This window comes from Pogona vitticeps, chromosome 6 (genome assembly GCF_051106095.1).
Source record: "Pogona vitticeps strain Pit_001003342236 chromosome 6, PviZW2.1, whole genome shotgun sequence".
Taxonomy (NCBI): domain Eukaryota; kingdom Metazoa; phylum Chordata; class Lepidosauria; order Squamata; family Agamidae; genus Pogona; species Pogona vitticeps.
Genome location: NC_135788.1, coordinates 103,965,496 through 103,981,666, shown reverse-complemented (window position 1 = coordinate 103,981,666; position 16,171 = coordinate 103,965,496). Strand labels below are relative to the sequence as shown.

At 42.0% G+C, this 16,171-nt stretch overlaps 1 protein-coding gene across 1 annotated transcript; it reads left to right on the top strand.

The window, feature by feature from the left end:
• The first annotated feature begins 9,826 nt into the window (after positions 1-9,826).
• LOC110091549 (olfactory receptor 5V1-like) lies at positions 9,827-16,011 on the top strand. The gene has a single exon (XM_078378083.1). The coding sequence runs from the start codon at positions 11,858-11,860 to the stop codon at positions 12,779-12,781; it is 924 nt and encodes a 307-aa protein (XP_078234209.1). The 5' UTR covers positions 9,827-11,857; the 3' UTR covers positions 12,782-16,011.
• The last annotated feature ends 160 nt before the right edge of the window (positions 16,012-16,171 follow it).

Below are 16,171 nucleotides of genomic sequence, written 5' to 3'. Positions count from 1 at the left end.
TCCAGCTCCTTCCGCACCTTGTCCCTATAGGGTCCCGTTACTCGGTATGGGGATACTGCCTGCGGGGGTGCATCCCCTGTGTGGATCCGATGCATCACTCCCTTCACTATCCCCGGCTTGTTGGAAAACACCTGTTGATATTTACTGAGCAGCATTTTTAGTTCTTGCTGCTGGTCTTGGGTGAGTGCAGGACTGATCTTTACCTCCTCTGGGTTGTATTTTACTTCCCCTCTACCCTCCCAGAAAGGTAGTTCAGCTTCCTCACTCTCAGCTGCTTTTATCGCAAATAAAACCCTCTGTTCCCCTCTGTAGTAGGGTTTTAGGGCATTCACATGAACCACCCTCCTTGCTTGGTTCTCCTCCTGCTCTATAAGGTAGTTCAGGTCTGACATCTTGGAAATGACCCTATATGGTCCTGCCCATTTGAGCTGCAGTTTGTTCTCTCTGCAGGGCCTAAGCCAAAGCACTTCCTCCCCTGGGTCAAAGTGCCTCTCTCTAGCTTTGTGGTCATACCATGTTTTCTGTCTGACCTTCTGAGCTTGCAGGTTTTCTGCTGCCAGCTCTAGATTTCTCTTTAGGTCATTCATCAAGGTGTCTATGTATGTCACAACGTCTTGTGGGTCATCCTGGGTGATCTGCTCCCAATTTTGTTTGATCAAATCAAGGGGCCCTTTCACCCTTCTCCCAAATAAAAGTTCAAATGGACTGAACCCGGTACTGGCTTGTGGCACTGATCGATAAGCAAACAAAAGGGATTGCAGCTTCTGGTCCCAATTGTTTGGATTCTCTGCCAAGTAAGCCCTAATCATGCGCATTAGAGTCCCATTGAACTTCTCAGTTAACCCATTACTTTCAGGATGATAGGCAGTAGTTTCCTTGTGCTTAATTCCACAGATTTGCCATAAGCGTTTCATGAGCTTTGATGTGAACGATGCGCCCAAATCTGTGATTATTTCTGAGGCAAATCCCATCCTGGACATATACCCCACCAAGGCATCTGCCACTGTGTTAGTTTCAATGTTAGTCAAGGGTATGGCTTCAGGGTACCTCGTGGCATGGTCCACAATGGTGAGAATGAACCTGTTCCCCCTCTTTGTGGCCTTGGGCAAAGGTCCCACAATATCCACCCCTATGCATTTGAACGGAGTGTCAATCACAGGCAAAGGGCACAACTTTGCTTTGGTCCTGTCGCGGCTATTCCCCTGCCTTTGACACACATCACATTGTTTACAGAACTCCCTGATCTGCTTCCCTATGTCAGGCCAGTAAAAATTCTGTGTGATTCTCTGCTGTGTTTTGTTCACCCCTAAGTGTGCAGCAAACATGTCAGAGTGCCCCCTTTGTAAGATCATGGGGCGATACTTTTCAGGTACCACCAGCTGACTTCTGATCCCATCTCCCCCTTTTGAGATATTCCTCAGGGTCTCTCTATATAAAATCCCCTTTTTCTCCAGAAATCTCACTGGGGTTTCAGGTGTTAGCTGGGCGTCAGTCACCTGTTCAAAACACTTTTGGAGAGTGGCGTCTGCCTTTTGCTCTTGTCCAAATCTGCTGTCTGTGGTTAAGGTTTCCACCACAGCTTCTGAACTCCCCTCTGCTTCCGTCTCGGGCTCATCATTACCCCCTGAACTGTCCCCGTGGTGGCTTGTGAGCGTGTAATCACTAGCACCCGTTTCACATGTTCAGCCAGGTCATTTCCCACGAGCACGGCTGCTGGCAGAGTCGATGAAATCGCTAGCCGCCAAACTCCCCTCCAGCCTTGAAAGTTGACAGGTACCTCCGCGACTGGCAGTGAGATTACCTGCCCCTCAATCCCTGCCACCTTCATGCTCTCATTTGGGATTACATACTCCCTAGGAATAATATCTGGATGGCACAGGGTCACCTGGGAACAAGTGTCCCGCAGCCCCCTATACTGATGGCCAAGTATTCCTACGTCCACCCCTGCTGTCTCAAACAACTGGGAATCTGTTCTCACCAACAGGCAGCGCCTGACCTCTACAAGAGGACCATTTTCCTCAGCCTGATCAGCAGATGTAGCTGTTTCAGATTGAGTAGCCATGGCAACAGGCTCCCTCAGTGACAATGAGCCTTGCTCTTTCTGGACACAGAACACAGCTTTTGGCTTGGTTCCACTCGAATCCTGAGGCACAATTCCTTTTAGCTGCCTTAATTTCTCACACTCTGAGATTAGATGGCCCTTTCCCTGACAGAAATAACATTTTCTGGTGTATTTTGAGTCTTTCTCATCTTGTTTTGGTTTTCCCTCCAAAATCTGAGGTCTTGGTTTCATGTCTGAGGGCTTCCCTTCACCATGGGCCCCTCCCCCTTGCTGGCTTTTCCCTGGTCCCTGAGAGTACTTGCTGTAGGTTTCTTTAGGTTTTCCCACAGATTTCCCCTCACCCAAGGGCTTTCTTATTTGGGAAATAAAATCTGCGATCTCGGCTGCTTCTGCCACAGATTTTGGTTTCCTTTCCCTCACCTGGAATTTCAGTTCCCCATGCAGGACCGAATAGAACTGTTCCAGCGCTATCAAATCTTTAAGCTGCTGAAAGGTCTCTGTCCCCTCCTGAGATAGCCATTTCTCAAGCAGCCTCACCAATTGGGCCCCCACTTGGGTAAAAGTCTGCTCTGGTTTCTTTGTGAGGGACCTGAATCTTTGCCTCAGCTGTTCCGCATTTATCCCATGTCTTGCAAACACCAGTTTTTTAAACTCTGCAAAATCTCTCATCAGTTCCTGTGGCATCTCTGAATAAACCTCAGCCAGGCTACCACTGATTAAAGATCGCATGATGGTCATCTTCTCAGTTTCCCTCACTGAGAAGTCCACAAACGCTCTTTCCACTAAGGAAAAGAACACCTCAGGACAATCTCCCTTGTGGTACACAGGGAATTTCTTCAGGTCAGCTTTAGACAATTGGCCTCCCTCAGAATCCCTATTGTTATTATTGTTCTGGTTCATCATTTCCAATTTTCTTAATTCAAACGCCATTCTTTCTTTTTCCAGAGCAATTTTCTCTCTCTCCATTCTTTCTTCCCTCTCCATTCTCTCTCTCTCTCTCTCTAATTCAAATTGCCGTTGTTTCTCTCTTTCCCTTTCCTCCATTTCCCTCACCCTCAGTTCATGCTGTTGGGCTATGAGTATTTTTCTGAGTTCTGGGTTTTGTTCTCCCGTGCTGTCACCTTGCACTGAGCCAAATTCATCCTCAGAACCTTGGTCAATCTGGGGGTCTTTCACTTCACCCATTTCTGCCATCTGGCTTCGAGTCAAGGGCATAATCCCCCCTCAGAACAGGCTGCTTTAAAAAGTCAAGCCTCAAAATAAAACGACCACTTTTTTTTTTCTCAGAACCAGCTTTCCCTATAGATTGCTGCTGTCCTTCAGCACTACTTGCAACTGTAGCGAGTCAGAGTCTACCCCCCTCTGCTAGGCCTCTCAGCAGGCAGGCTAGATCACTGCTACTACACAGTTTTGCCTCAGCTTTTTTCCCGCCAAAAACAGGCTGCCTCAGAGCACCCTAATCTAGTCTCCCCAGTTGGCACGTTCTTCCACTAGCGCACCTCCCCGTGAGGTACACCTAGAAGATTACCTACGCGCCTCAGATTGTCCCTGACTAGACCCCCCTTGCTCTGGGCACACTTGCCAAGGCTTTGCTGGACCGCTGGACAACTGGACCAGTCGTATCCCACACGCTGGACACCAATCAATGTGACAAACCCAGACCTACTGGGATATGCCACACGTTAACTAAGCTGCCACCAACCATTCCCTGTAAGAAGTCACACAGACCAGGGATGGATTTTTAAACAAATAAAAGAATAAGGTTTATTTAAATACACACAGGGAAAAATAAAACGATCAGGTGAATAAGATAAAGTAACGTGGCTTATTCTCACTCATACATACACACAGTTTGGTTCACACAGAACCCTTAACTTGAAGCACAGACCCTGAACCTATCAGTTCTGGCTAACCAACAGACACCTGAACCTATCAGGTTGGTACTCTGACACACAGTAGTACCCTGTCTGACACACAGACTCCCACACCAGCTTCTTCTTCCCAGCTGCTGCTTCGTCACATCCCAGCGTCTCCTAACTTCTCCACACAGGCTTCACATATATATACAGTACAGCCCCTCCTCCTGATGTCCCGCCTTCCACTCCCCATAGGATGGAACTTTCCCTCCAAACCCATGACAGACAGGTAACATCAGTGCTGTATGTAACAGCAACAGTAATTTGGCTATAGCAAGCTTTAAAGTTAAGGGATTAAGATTCAGACTTGTAAGAACTGAGCACTCAGATCCTTGAACATAAATGGATGAATGTTTCTGTTTGTCTTCATTCACCTAAAGAAAACACAAAATTCTCCACTCCAAATTTGAAGAAATTCATTATTTGTAATAAATTATTACAAAAAACAAACAAAAACCCAACAAACCCAGAAACTTTTTTCCCCACTCATCCTGCTATGGGCATGAGTGTTCAGATTAGCTCTGACAACAGCAACCATCTTCCATGAATCGTAACAGTACTGTTAAAAAGTCATTTAACTGTGGAACTGTCACAGCATTTTGTAACAGTGTATTTTGAAAGTTAATAGTACAGGAGGACAAAGGAACCAGAGGAAGAATTGTCATGCAAAACAACTTACCAGAAAATTACTGTAGATGTGAAGTAATGAAACACTGAAGACCTATAGACCGGATGGGTTTTTATTCGATTAGTTTTTAACACTAGATAAAAATACAACGCACGGAAAAACAAAAGGACTTTCAATTCCTTCCTGTGCCTTACTCCCAATTAGTTTTTCAGGCTCACAATGATGATGATTTGTTCAAGCTGTTGCATCTGTTTGTTCTTATTTATTCTACATGGTGCATCGCGTCCTGTCATGCAGCTTTGTGAAACTGAGATGGAAATGTTAGTATCAGCTTGTTAATATGGGTTTAGAGTGGATCTGCAGGGAGCTCTGTTCTTAAGAACCTTTTGAAGCTGGTGGTAAAGTTAAGTATCCCTATGTCTCCTGGGGGCACAGAGGTTGATCTGAACACCTAATTCAGCTATTTCTTTTTGGAGATAGTATCTATATTACCCAATTTTGTTTTAAGAAAAATCAGTATGATAAATAACAAAAGTTAGTGGAATTGGTTTCTTCATGGGACAGGTCTGAATAATTTGTGAATGTACCCTAATAAGTGCCGATATACTGTACATCCTATATTGTGATTCCCTTTAAATTGCTATTTATTGTTGGATGTTCCAACAGGACTAACATCTACTTTCTTTCAAACAGTCCTCTGTCTCCTATAATTCAAGAAATGTGTGTGTGTGTGTGAGAGAGAGAGAGGGCCACAAAACACAAACACTGGGATTGTGTACTAAGTACCCTGAAGGTGTGGATCTCAGGGTTTCTTGAGCTTAATAAAAATTAACAGTTTTCTGCAGCATCATTAGTTTAATCACTAGAGAACAGACAGTAATTCCGGCAAGAAGTCTTTGAAAGAGTAAGGGTTTGTTCAGGAGCTTGAGTTCAAATATTTGCAGCTGATCTTAGACAGCTATACAGTTCCATTTTCTTCACAACCCAGGTGCTTGATGATGCTTGCTATTTCTGATTCCATGTGTGTAGTATACATGCATGCATGCATGCATGCATGCATGCATACATACATACATACATACATACATACATACGGATGGATGGATGGATGGATGGATGGATGGATGGATGGATGGATGGATGGATGGAGACAGAGAGAGAGAGAGAGAGAGAGAGAGAGAGAGAGAGAGAGAGAGAGAGAGAGAGAGAGAATGAGAATTTCTGTTGCCTGAGAGTAGGAAACTGAGAATAACTTAATGAATAGGAAAATGGAGTTGAATAAAAGATGCAAAGCCCTGTATCAAGTGCAAAAATCTTGCCTTCTAGATTTTGTGCAGACTTCATTTCTACACTATTCTTTGGTCATTTCCGCTGCTATTGGATAAGTACTGGCTTCTCTCTCTCTCTCTCTCTCTCTCTCTCTCTCTCTCTCTCATGGAGAAGCTGAAAAGCTCATAGTAGTTTACATTTCTTTCTGATGAGTGGTGTCAATGAGTGGTGTCATTATTTCTCACCAAGGAAGAGAAAAATTGTAAACATTCATTACATCTTTAATCTGCACCACACAATCGTAGACATTTTAAAGTTGTCCTTTTTTGTGGCTCCTCCTAGAAAAATATGGAATTTGGAGTGTGGTGAGTTACTTTCAGGCTCCCTGAGAGCATCAGGGGAAATTGGGTTTAATGTACAGTAGTGCCTAGCTTAACGGGCACTTCGTTTGATGACAAAATCGCTAGACGTTGATGTTTTTGCGATTGCAAAAGGATGTTCCCTATGGGGGAATTTCGCTTTGCAATGATCGGTTCCCTGCTTTGGGAACCAATCGTCACAAAACGATGATTTCTGGCAAGCTGATTGGCGGTTTCAAAATGGCCGCCAGGTAAACAAAATGGCCGCCCGCTCTTTTCTGGCACGGATTCCTTGCTGCACAGGCAGCGAAAATGGCCGTGCTATGGAGGATCTTTGCTGGATGGTGAGTTTCAAGCCCCTAGGAACTCATTAATCGGGTTTTAATGCGTTTCTATGGGCTTTTTAAAATCGCATTATGATGTTTTCATTTTACAGCGATTTCGCTGGAACGAATTAACGTTGTAATGCGAGGCACCACTGTAGTTACAGTTAATGTAATTGTAGTTCAAGAGACTACATCTCTCTACCAGAAGATGCTGAATATCTCATCTAACCACAGAACTTATAATTTCTTAGAATGCAGCCATAACAGCGGAAACAATATAAAACTATAACTGTATCTGTGTCATGTAGGTGCACCTGATAATTCCATTCTTTGTAGAATGAGAAAAAACACTGTAATCATTATTCCACCCAGGCATATCCATTAAAAAGTAAGTCTCAAGACAGATGATATTAACAACTATAGACCTCTCGCTAATGTTCCATTCTTAAGCAAGCTACTGGAGAGAGTAGTGGCTGATCAGCTATAGGCAATCCTGGAGGAGACTGATGCCTCAATCCATTCCAGTCAGGATTCAGGCTGTGTCATGGCACAAAGATGGCATTGGTCACCCTGCAAGATGGCCTTATGAGGGAGACTGACAGAGGCAAAATGTCCCTGTTGGTCCTCCTCGATTTCTCAGCTGCCTTTGATACCATCGACCATGGTATCCTCCTGGGGAGGCTCTCTGGCCTGGCTTTGTCCTGAACTCTGATCCTTCCTAGAGGACCATCCCCCAAAAGTGCAAATCAGGAAGATTATGTCCACCCCCTGGACTTTTAATTATGGAGTCCCACAGGGGTCAATCATATTCCCTTTGCTGTTGAATATCTATATGAGGCCACTGGAGGAGGTCATCGGAGGTTTTGGACCCTCGTGTCACCAATATATGGATGACACCCAGCTCTATCTTTCCTTCCATCCTTCTGCAGAGGATGCCGTCCCATCCATTGAGCACTGCCTGGATGCTGTGCTGGGGTGGATGAGGGATAATAGACTGAGGCTGAACCCAGGCAAGATGGAAGTCCTGTGGGTGGGTGCCCCTAATGTTTGTGGTCTGGGTGCCTCCCTCTCCTTGGGGGAGGTGCTCTTTCTACTAAGGATGAGGTTTGCAGCTTGGGTGTACTTCTGGACCCAACACTATCAATGGAGTCCCAGATAGGATCTGGGATCCACTCCACCAATCTCCACCTAAGGTGGATTGCCCAGCTGCATCCCTACCATGACACAAGGTCCTTCACCATGCTGTCCATGCACTGGTAGTCTTGAGATTAGACTACTGCAATGCTCTCTATGTTGGGCTACCCATGGGACCACTATGGAAACTTCAGCAGGTCCAGAACATGTTGACCAGATTGCTGAGTGGGATGAAGAAATACCAAAGAAATACCCTACACTGGCCACCTTGCACTGGTTACCTGTTTGTTTCCATGCCAGCTTCAAGGTGACGAGTTTGACATACAAGGCCCTAAACGTCTTGGGACCTTGATACCTAACAGGACTCCTCCTTCCAATGAGATCTGCATATTCACATCTCATAATAAGATTCTTTGTCCAAGTCAACTGAATAACTGAATAACTGCTAATAGAAGGGTAATGGGAAGGGGGTCAGACTGGCCTTGGGGAGACCATTCTACAGCCTGGAAGTAGCCACCTAAAAGTCTCTTTCTCATGGCTTCACTAAATGGGTTTGGGAAGGTAGCAAAACCAAGAGAAGGCCCTCTCCAGAAGATCTTCAAAGCTTGGGAGATACATATGAGGTGCTACAGTCCTACAGATAGCCTGTCTCAATCTGTGTAGGACTTCTGGGTCTGCCAGATCTTGGCCTTCCTGAGACCAAAGTGATTAGTCAATGAATGACATCATAGTTGATATCAAGATGGAAATCATGTTTTTGACCTCTGAGAAGAGCCTGGGGTAGGTTGTCCCCAACAAGTACAGCAAATATTGGATAAAAAATTGAATGAGATGCTACTTGAGCACCTATTTTAGGTATTGTCTCAACCTCATTGTACCTCCCGACAGGGAACAGAAGCCTTTGCATTACCCGCTGGATAAACTTAGGATATTATGAAAATCCCTCGACTGAAGTATTTTTATCATTTTCCTTTTGGAAATTACATATTGATATCCGCAAGCCCCATGACTCTGCTGACAAATTGCTCCCCAATGAGCTTTTAAATCACCAAATGAAGTCTCCATGGCTGTATTTCTGAATGACACCATCTGTTTCTTTCTCTGCTCACACTCTATGTAATGCACACAGCATCTGTATGAACACATTGAAGAAAACAGTAAATCTTTGTCAAGGGTTCTCTCACCCTTCACAACTGTTCAGACTGAATTACCGTAACAAATTGAATAGGGGTGAGTATTGTTCCTTTCCTTTGTCTCCTATTATTGTTTGGTCATCAAGTTGTTGCTGTTGTTGTTTTAAAGGAGTCCCCATTGTCCTTAATTCAGAGTGGGTGCCATTTGTTCAGTCATTTTGTCGAAGTTCTCCTTTGGTTTCAAGGTAGAGTCACAATAGATGGGTGGGATCGCATGCCAGATGCCAACTGGTAAAATGGAGGCTTTTCAGGTACATCCAGCGAGTGATAGCATGCCTTTCTCTTTCTATACCAGAGAGAAAGAACTTTACAGATTGTGTGTCAAGTATGAAAGCAGAGAGAATGCATGAACATTCAAATTCAAATAAGATAACAGAAGTTTTAATATTTCTAATTGGAGGTTGGACAGAGTTTTATTTATCTAGAAATCTGAGTTGGAATTTCAGCTTTGGACAGTTTTTTTTCTGGTGTGGGTCAAAATCATCTGCTTTCTACAAATTTCTATATCTGATGTTCAAATGAATGGAAATTTATGGATTGGGGGAACAGACCATATTTGCTTCTTTCATGGAAAACATATTGGCCTTTATGATAGGATAGGGACACCTGTTTCCTATTAACATTTAAGAAGGTTAATCTACCTGAATGCACCCCATTGGATTTTATGATGTGGCAGTTACTGAATCATCTGCATTTTCTAGGTGTCTCTCTTTCTTCAGTAACTGCACCTAAGCTATTACTGCATTACTCTAAAAGTCAGACAATTTCATGTATTTATTTATTTATTTATTTATTTATTTATTTATTTATTTATTTATTTATTTATTTATTTATATGCCGCCCACACTACCCAGAGGTCTAATATCTCACATCTTTCCAGTAATATGCACTGAAATGTTCTTTCTTGCAGCAATGGTTCTTACACAATATGGAGTCATCTTTAAACCTCTTTGTTCTCAAATTATAAACATAAGCGTTCTTAGGATGCTTGAGGAGAGGTTCGTGGCCAATGAGTTTATGTGTGCCATGACATCATCAATTCTAAAATTCTTGTTCTGTGGGAAAAATATCATGAGACACCTCAGCTGTATCACTGCTTTGCTTAGAGATTCACATTTCGACTTATCCTTCACAGAAACTTGAGATCTTGAGTTACATGACATGATCTGCTACTGCTGGTACACTCATGACTTGTATCTTCATTCAAGAGTCATTCATCAGAAAAAAATTGTTGCCTTACACATCTGTGTGTATGTTGAAGAGAGAGAGAGAGAGAGAGAGAGAGAGAGAGAGAGGATGTTCTTAAAATCTGTTCATTTGCAAAAAAAGGTCAGCAAGGTGCAGGAAGGAAGGAAATTGAAGAATGAAAGATTCATATATTCTCTTTTTCTCCACTGATCAATGAAAAAATCTTGAATTCTGAAAGAGAAAGAAACATGCATTTCATATCATTATCATCTCAGTTTCACTTTGGGTTAGTTTAACTTGCTTATTCTGTTCTCTGAAAGAAGTTATGTCAATTAAGAGATGTATTAAAATATCTGGGCATAAGTCTGATTTGTATAAAATCTTACAGGAAGATATCACTTCCTTTGCTTATTTAATATTTTTAAATAAAAGTTATTAAAAGTAATTGGATGTGAACACAATAGAGTAAATAAATATCTGTGTTACTGTTCATTTATTTGTACTCGTATTTGCAAAATATATGCTTGAGTACCAGGGGTTAATAAGTGGCTCTTCAGATATTGTTGTTCTGATCTTCCCACATCCTCAACTAGCAGAGTCAACAGTGAGAGACAGTGGGAGATGACTCCTAACAACATATGGAAGGTCACAAGTTCCCCAACCTCACTTTTTAGCTCACATTTCATGTTCTTTACAGTTCCACCCCTAGAAAGGAATTCCCATCATAACTTTGATGTATTACAATCAGCGGTAGGTGACACTTCAGAGGGTGGTGTGGTAATGACAACCATCACAACATATTTCAAATGTGTCTCTCATATATTTGGAAAGAAGTGAATTGATTGCAGCCTGATCATGATGATAATTAACCTTCACACCATTCTCCACACTGTAATTATTTCTACAATGTACTATGTGGAGGAACGAACAATGTCCTAAAATATGCTAGACACTGAATGTGGTTATTTCAAATGCTTGTTTCCTTGGATTTATGAACAGTCTTCTTCTATACACACCTGTTACCAAGTGTGGCTGGGGAAATCTTGTATATCAGCAGGTGGGGAAAGACACCTGAACCCAGTTGAAGTAACTACATATAGCAGTTTTCAAGGGATGTTGTGCTGTGTTTGATCCAGCTGTTTGGGATGCTAAATTGGATGCTGAATAATATAATTGATGGATCATAACTGATGTTAAGGCTAGTCTTAACTTGTCAATGTACAAGAAGGAGTTTACACTCTATGATGCAATTTGCCCTTCGAAAGCATCTTTGTGCACCGCTAATGATGAAGGCTGACTGGAAACCCATCTGATCCTAGATGATGGTTTGAGTGAGCCTTAATAAATGAGACTGAGGCCATTTTCACTGTCCCCATGATTTAAACTCCTCACTCCACATGCTTTCTAAAAGTGAAGATGTACTTGTTTTCCCAATATTACCTCAATATTTCACCTTTGTGGGAATCTCTGTAATCACTTTATGATTGTAAAGTAAGGTTTGGTAGGAAATTGAATCTGTTCTCACAGTTTTTAAATGTTGTGCTCTTCTCTTATTTGTATGAAACTTTTGGACTTCTTGAAGATTGCCATTAAATCTTTCAAAATCCCTTAGGTAGGCCATGGCCTCTCAGGGTCCAAAATAACTGAGGTCCAAAATATCTGGAGAACTAAATATTCCCCTGAGAAATTTGATTTCTTTTTCTTTCTTTTTCAGATTTTCATGCGTGTGACCAGCTTACTTTGTCTTGTTGTTTCTTTAGGTTTTCTTCTTTGTTGCTTTCAATGGTGAATGAAACTCTCCAATGGTATTTCACTTTCACTGGGTTCACCAAAAATCGGCAGCTCCAGATTTTTTATTTCTCATTTTTCTTGCTCATTTATTTCCTAACCTTGGTGGGGAACATCATGATTATGTTGGTCATAGGAACAAGTCCTCAGCTCCAGAGTCCCATGTACTTTTTCTTGAGCCACCTCTCTTTCCTTGATGTGTGTTACTCTTCTGTTACCGTTCCAAAGATGCTGGAGACTATCATTGGAAAGCAGAAGACCATCTCAGTTCTTGGCTGCTTCACTCAGACATTTTGTATCTTGTTTTCTGCTACTGCTGAAGTTTTCCTCCTTTCATCTATGGCTTATGACAGATATTCGGCAATATGCAAACCACTGCATTACATGGAAACAATGAACATAGTGTTCTGTCAAAAGCTTGTGGCAGGTTCCTGGATTATTGGCTTCTTCTATGCAGTTGCAAACACATTGCCACTGTTAAAGTTGCAGTTTTGTGGATCAAACATCATCATGCATTTCATTTGTGAGCTCCCTTCCATCCTCTCTCTTTCTTGCAGTGAGACATCCATGAATAAAATGTTGTTCTTCATTTCTGGAAGTGCAGTTGGGCTTGTATCCCTGTTCCTCACAGTGCTGTCTTACATTTATATCATCTCCAGCATCCTGAGAATTAACTCCAGAGAAGGGAGGAATAAAGCTTTCTCCACCTGCAGCTCCCACCTCACTGTTGTGATCCTCTTCTATGGAACAGGTTACTTTCGCTATCTGAGACCTTCCTCAATGTCATCAGTAATCTTGGATGAACTGTTTTCCCTACAGTACTGTATATTCACACCCTTGCTAAATCCCATTATCTACAGTCTACAGAACAAGGAGGTGAAAGCTATGTTTAAGAAGAAACTGAGACTTGCATTTTGATATTATGGTTCCTGTTGAAAAACAAAGTAGTGTTGAAATTAAGAGAGATCGCTGTCCTTGGGCATCTTCTCCTTTTCATTGGCCTGAATCCTATAAGGTGTGTGTACCTTGCCACAGCTATTTACTGCTATCTGACAATGCCCTGGGCTACATTTTGGCTATACACGTGTTCATGTATCCAGCTGTGAATGTGAGATGCACCCCACATCTCATCAGTTAGATGCAATTAGCCATAGCAAGTTTCACAGATGTTACATGAACAGTAACAGGATTCTTGCCATGGATTACTTAATTTGCGCTGTTTAGCTTTCCTGATTCTCAGTGTTCTACAAAGGTAACACACAGTGGACACCATAATCCTTTTCCTTTTCCTTTTTTTCTTGCTTTGTTCTGAATCACCTCTCCCATACAGATTAGTCTAATTTTTAAATTCTGAAGGGAAATATACCTGCTTACTGTACTGAGTCAAAGTCCAGTTTTAGTTTATAAGGTTCAAGAGGTAATGGTGCAATCCTGGTGAATGGAATGAGTTCTCCATTCAGATTATGCTTCTATTTACCTGGACTTTTCATAATGTCCTAATTGTTACACTATCAATTCATTATTTTCAAATAATGCTATTGTTTTTATCATTCAATTAATCTTATTCTTTTAGTGACTAGTTTTATTGTATTTAAAATTGAACAAAATTCTAGATTGGTTTTTGAAGTAAACAAACAAACAAATAGTTTTGTGAAATAAGTTCACATACCAAGTCATGCATAATCTCTCAGGGTCTAATAGGACGAATCTTTCCACTGATTGTAACTACAGGCACAAAATCCAAAGGTTATCGAGTACATGGCACATCACATTAAAAGTCAGATCTGCCATGTTCCATCTTATAGTTTTCACTTCGTGAACCTCCTGTTAGCATTGTGGATATCTGTGAGTTGCAAAGAGTTTTAGAATTTCTGATCTGTAGCTACACAGAGCGGTATTTGAAACAATGGCCAAAGTCCTGTTGCTTAGTGTAGTAAATCACATAAAATAGGCACATTAAATCAATGGTGATTTAGTGAGTCAATTCCTCCATTGATTCAAATGGGCCTGCTGTAACTACAACTGACTATGCTGAAGCAAATCACAAAGTATGTCCAATATAATCAATGGAACTTGCAGAGGAATTGACTCACTAAATCATGATTGATTCCATGAATCTACTCAAGCACGATCTGATGCATTAAGCAACAGGATTTGGCTAATGTCTTAATTTCCTCAGCAACCTGCGTGTAGCACATTTTTCAAATGTTATCTATGATTTTTTTTCTAATGTATAGGTTCTTACATAATTTGTGGTGCTCTTTGAAACTAATTTAAAATATTAATTGAAGGATGGCCAGTAGTGTAGCAGAGGCAGGACTTGCAAAATCAAATCCCTAGAACTGTGACATCATAGCAAGGACTATGACATCTCCTTCCATCATCTGGACTATGGAAATGCTGCTACTACAGTGAAGGCATTACTAGTATATCTAAATATTAGTGCTCAAACTTTTCCATATACAATATCTCAAAACGCTTTACAGTGATGGGTAGAAATAGAAGGAGGGGTGGGGTATTTTAGAATTTTCTAAACTAATCTGCAACTTCCACTTTAAAAGTTAAACCTCCCCATTCAGAAGTACAGATAAAATAAATTATATCTATATTTTTCCTGTTTGCAGGGAAAACAGAAGGGCCAGTTACAACATTTACTTTCCTGGGGATAGAATCAGACACTAGACAACAAGCCTCTCAGTTGCCAGAGGACAAGCTGGAGACCCTCAGGTCTTGGATTTGTCTTCTCAGTGAAAGCAGGAAAGTATCTTTGAAAGGACTGCATGAGATTGTAGGTCACCTAAATTTTGTGTGTAGGGTAATTGCTCCAGGCTGGGCATTTCTGTGTAGATTATGTGACACAATGAGAGGTTTGCATCGCTCCTTTTCATTGAACCCAGGTTACATAATGCACATGTCAGGATTTGCAAGTTTGGAGTCAGTTCCTTGCTGATATCAGCTTAACTGATGCACTGTCATGCCAATAGATCGATCGAGTTAGGGAGTTAGTTGTAGGAGCCCAGTAATTCCCGGAGATGCTTGTAGCATTCAGCCCTGCCCTCACCTGTCCGTCATAGCTGAACAAGGTATAAGGAGCCAATGAGTGAATGGAAGGTGGTGCTAAAGGAGGAGGGGTTGGCATATAAAGGGGGTGTATGGAGATTGTGAGAGAGATTTGGGAGAATTTTGAGAGTTTGGTGTGATTATGAGTCTGTGAGGCAGTGAGCCAGAAAGTCAGTGAGAGTAGGGTTCTGTGTATTAGAGAGTTCAGTGAGTGAGAGAGATTGATTATCAACTTGTGATTTACCTATTACTTTTTATTAATCAAATAAACAAGTTTAAGTTTCAAAGAAACACATGTCTCAGTGAATAATTGGTATTGAAACAGCAATACCTGGTGGCAGCAACTTGAGTAGAAGAGTGAGCACCTCCTGGAGGCCTGAGATAATAGAGGCTTCAGTGTGCTCGCTACAACGCTTCCCTCGGAGGTTTAGCAAATCCACATGTTGATACGGAGAGCGTGATAAGTTTGTGCACTGACCCGAGGATGCTAAACAGGTACTCGACAGTGAGCATAAGATTTTAGGAGTTTAGAAACCTAAGAGGCTGGGGGCTGTTGTGGCCACTCCAGTGGAACAACTGCAACAGTTTATAGTTTAGTCACATAGAAAGGAACTGTTGATGGGATCCATAAGGGGCAGGTTGTCAGCAATGGCTTTTCAGGCCCCAATTTGGGGGTATCAGGATCATACCTCTGAGTTGGGCATTAAAAATACATTTGCAGGCCAAAGTTTAGAAAGGGGTTGGGTCTAGGATATAAGGGTACCTATATCCCTAGCATTGTAACATTGACTGTCGACGGCTTGCCATTTGTAGGGATGGGTACAAGGCAGCATTATTTAGGGTGGCATCACTGTTAACATAAGTTGATGCATTACGGATTCTGGAACTGGTAACTATAGGAAAGAGTGACTTGACCAAGGTAGTATTACAATGGCAGCATGCCATGCAACAGGACACTACAGTCAGGTTGTACATTCACCGATCCAAAGTGACCAGCGAAGTTGAGGTGCCGATCTTCGTCCAGCTCCACATTCTATAATGGAGCTATGCCGGGGAAGGGCTGGAGGTGAATGTTCAGAAGTCAGGGGGCATCAATGGGATTACTTCCTTGTGCACTAACATTTTAACCTTTAACAGAGTACCAATTATGTAAAACTGTAGACATGGCACTGCACTACAGAGAACCATTAAAATTGCCCAGAATATCATCGGGCTCCAGCTACCAACCCTGGATGACATCTTCACATC

Bases quoted from the DNA above. Each gene is read 5' to 3' on its own strand.
- LOC110091549 (XM_078378083.1), top strand. From the start codon at position 11,858: ATGGTGAATGAAACTCTCCAATGGTATTTCACTTTCACTGGGTTCACC.